Here is a 4072-nt window from a genome sequence, read left to right as displayed (position 1 = left end):
TAGAAATAAAGAGTAACGTTGGACAAAATTATAGGTAAGATGGAAGTCATATAAGTGAAGAGATCAACTATTTCTTTGTGAACTTTCAGTAGAATGACGATGCTTTAATTCAAAGCTTCAAAGTTTGACATCTCCTCTTCTGATTTTCTAACCAAGTTTTATATTTTGGTTTTTCTAGGAACTGATGAAGTAATGGTTTTCATATCTTCTTCCAACTTTGTGATACTATATAGAGCTTCAAAAAATTTGCTTTCAATATCTTACAGAAATAAGAAGATGAGGTTAGTTGATCCTGTTAGGTGGTGGCAAACATCTTTTAAAGGTTACAGAAGCCCTTAGACAATAATAGAACTCTGAATTTATGTCAAATTCTACTGGAGGCCTCACAACCCAGATGAAATTCTTGCTACTCGCTTCCAATGCTTTTACCAATTCCATCATTTGGGTAGAAGAGATTGTGTTCTGAGACCCAAAAGAAATATACAAAACAGAGTCTTGGGGACAGGAATTCAGCCAATCGATGCAACGATTGCAATCGTTTCCTAGTTTCTCTATTAACAATGAACAAGTTGGGCCGATTGCCAAAACAGGGATTCCGGTTTTCTTCCTCCTGATATAGCTTAAACCAGTCTTATTTAAGCCCTCCACTGCATTGAATAAGAGCCCATCAGAGGAAAACCACAATCGAAGTTGACCCTGGATGAATACAAACCATGGATTGGTACCATTTGCGTCATTAATGTTATTAACGTTCCAGGTCTTGACCTCAACCTCTCCCCATGCCAAGGCTTCCTTCTTATTGTTGTGATTGTTGTCAGCATTCCTTTTGTCGTCTAGGTTGAAGAGGGACCAGAGAGTGCTCCGATCCCGAACGTCACAAGACTTGCGCTGAGGCTCAAACACACCAAAGAAGCCCTCACCTTTTTTGACGGAAAAAGGACTTGCTACGACGGAATTCGGGCAAGAAAGAGGAGGCTCCAGTTTTATAACAAATGGCATACAATAAGCTTGGGGCTCCAGATTCATAACAAAATGGCATGTAATGCACTCCCTACCCATGGTTCATTGAAAGACTCGCCAACCACCCCTGGGAACGAAGATGGAGTTTTGCAGCGGTCTTTTTCTTAGGACCTTTGAAAGACTTATGTTTTAGATAAAGGGGATGGAGGTAAAAAGGACATTTAACACTTGATTCTAACAGAGCTAACAACATAGGGTGCGGTTGTAATTTCAAACTTCGCAGGGGGTTTAAGTGTAATACTTCAAACATATAGGGGAGGGGAGTATAATTTCCTCATAAAAAAAAAATTAGATGTCCATTGACATGACACATGAATTATGATATCAGTTTAAACATTTTAATGTTGTTTGGTTTAAATTTTAAAATCCCTCAACTAAGAATAGCAATTGTCTTACTAAATTGAGTTCGAACCAATTTTAAAACCGAATATGATTTGGAACTGAATCGAATCATTTAAAGTTGGTTTGAGTATCAATTTTTTGAACCAAGTCTATTTTTGATTCGGTTTTGATTCACCTTATTAGTCACTTGAATCCAATCAAAATCAAATCAAATAGTCGGAACCAAATCGATTGACACCCTTAATAGAATCCAGACACATGAGGGAGAAAATGACAGACCACTCCCATGAAAGAAAGTAACTCTTTTGTAAATATTTTTTTTCTTCGCACCAATTGGCCATTTCGCATGCGTAAGAATATATTTTCTTACCGCCATAGATTGATAGAAAACATTTTTCCAATGTAAATATATTTTCTTTTATGTTATCATTAGGATTTTTCATGTTTTTGTGATAAAAGCTGGGATATGTTTGAGGGATTCACAAAGTTGCAGCTCCTCATAGGTTAACAGTAGGGGTAGGAGATTCTCAAGGTCTTGTTGAAGCAGCCGAGGTAGCACTGGGGGACCATACCGGTAAGGCATTAACTGAGGGATCGAGATCCTCTGCTGCGTCATTTGTTGGCGGACCCTGGTGACGGCTGCCTAGGATTTTGACAAGTAGCCGACGCCACGTGTATAGTAGATAATACAAGACCAAGGAAACGGTCTAAATTTTGGTTTTGAAAACTCCACCGGGCCGGATCGACCAAAACAGTAAAAAACCTAAATACTTCACTTTCTTCTTCTTCTCCTCCCTCTTTCGCTCTTCTGGTCACACGAAAGCAAGCCGTAGTCTCCCTCTGTTGCATTCTCTCTTTGCTCTTCCTTGACTTCAATATTCTTGATGCTTTTGACTTCTCTTCACCCAATATCCCTGTCAATCTAAGACTAGCCCTTGTGGAAGCTTTGTTTCAGTACCGAATTGTAAGTGTATAATCATTCTGATAGGCTCAGTCCCTCGGTCCCACCATACCCTTGGAGGTGATTTTCATTGCATATTTTTACTCCCTCTTCATTGTCCTGGACATCATTGCAAACTGCATGTTATTCAAGAGTCTCAAATCAAGTTCTCATATGGACCTTGAGTGCAAATATGTTTACCCTGAAGGGATTCTGGGGAAGAAGACTGCAGCACTATCACATACTAGAAGAATTTGCAATAACTGCCCTGAAGAGCTTTGTTATAAACTCATTTTTTTGTTTCAGTATCGACAGAGTCTTTCTTCTTGTGGATGGATACTTTGTAAACAATTTCATTCTTTTCATTATCAGAGGCTTTTGTTTCTTTTCTTTGGATGGTTTTAAATCCTGTGTAGTAGAAAGAGCAAGAATGCCCAATGCCAGATTAATGACACAATCATTATCAAGTAATAAAATAATTCAAACACTTTGATATATCTGTATTTAGTATTTATTCTTTCAGATCCAAAATTACTGATCGACTTAGGTACTAGTACAACATCAAGATAAATGTTCCATGAAACAAACAACATCGATCATCTAAATAGAAATCCTTAAATAGTGTGCTTTTTTTTTTTTCTTTCTTTAATGGATTCTGGATAGAAAGGAGAATACAGTGAAGCTTTTGCTACTTGATAGTCGATTTGGGTAGAAAGTTCGAACCACGATGAAGCTCCTACTACTTGGATGGCTTGGTAGATTTCCATAGTCGATTTGGATGGAAATGAGAACATGATGAAGAAAGGTATACCCCTAGCTTTTAAGGAATCATATCGGATTTTCCAAGTTATCCAGCTTATATGGATCGAGACAAGCGCTCAATTTGTGCGAGGCGTCTCAGTCATAGATGGACTTTTGACCATGTGCCACCAACAAGTGCTTCACTATACCTCACCATAGATCGCTTTCCGAGGATGTTTTCCCATTGATGAAGGTAACATTAATATTAAATAACCCTGAACCCATAATTTGTCATCTAAAAAAGAAAATATTGAATGAATTGATCGTAAATTACGAGATTTTATTAGTTCTTTCCCTTCTAAGGATGATACTAAATGCGACCAGAATGAAATTTTCTCAATGACCACAAACCCCTCTGATATCATTCCCACATCAAAAAATTTGTTGTGCTCAAAAAATTTATTTTGATTAAGCCGAAATAATGAAATGGACACAAAATTTCCCTAACCAATGGATAAAATAAATTACCAAAGGTTATATATATATATATATATAACCAATATTTTATATAACTTTATGTCTCTCAACATCAACGTGATTGACATGTGGTGTGGGTGACAAAAATGATTAATTTAAAACCATTTCAAGGATCGGTGGTTGCACGGGCGATACTTGCGTTACCAACCGATACTAAAACCGATCCGTGAAAACATTAATGGGATCAAGAATATGCAAAACCGGTACGGATCAATTCAATATCGATATATATTTTTTTTTAATCTGAATATTATTTGGGATTGGGGAAACCCTTAGAATTTTATTAAATAAGAGAAAAAAATAATAAAAATAAAGGGAGACATATCCCGCTTAACCCATGACCCAAGAGATACAAATCACTCTCACTCCTAAAACTCAAAAGAAAAAAAAATCAAAGAGGAAGAATTACATTCTAAAGATAGGTAATTCTGTTTTATCTTCATGAATGATATAACTAATCTCAGTTGACCGAGAATCATCACTATGAAAAAT

General features: G+C 36.7%; 1 protein-coding gene across 1 annotated transcript; it reads right to left on the bottom strand.

Annotated features, from left to right (window-relative positions):
• Positions 1 to 282: 282 nt before the first annotated feature.
• Positions 283 to 1059, bottom strand: LOC122082275 (UDP-glycosyltransferase 92A1-like). The gene has a single exon (XM_042649737.1). The coding sequence runs from the start codon at positions 1057 to 1059 to the stop codon at positions 283 to 285; it is 777 nt and encodes a 258-aa protein (XP_042505671.1).
• Between the last annotated feature and the right edge of the window lie 3013 nt (positions 1060 to 4072).

This window comes from Macadamia integrifolia, chromosome 6, assembly GCF_013358625.1.
Source record: "Macadamia integrifolia cultivar HAES 741 chromosome 6, SCU_Mint_v3, whole genome shotgun sequence".
NCBI classification, from domain to species: domain Eukaryota; kingdom Viridiplantae; phylum Streptophyta; class Magnoliopsida; order Proteales; family Proteaceae; genus Macadamia; species Macadamia integrifolia.
The sequence above is the reverse complement of the archived record's forward strand: the minus strand, read 5'-3'. Positions and strand labels throughout refer to the sequence as shown.

Coding starts and splice junctions, on each gene's coding strand:
- LOC122082275 (XM_042649737.1), bottom strand. CDS start 1,059: ATGGGTAGGGAGTGCATTACATGCCATTTTGTTATGAATCTGGAGCCC.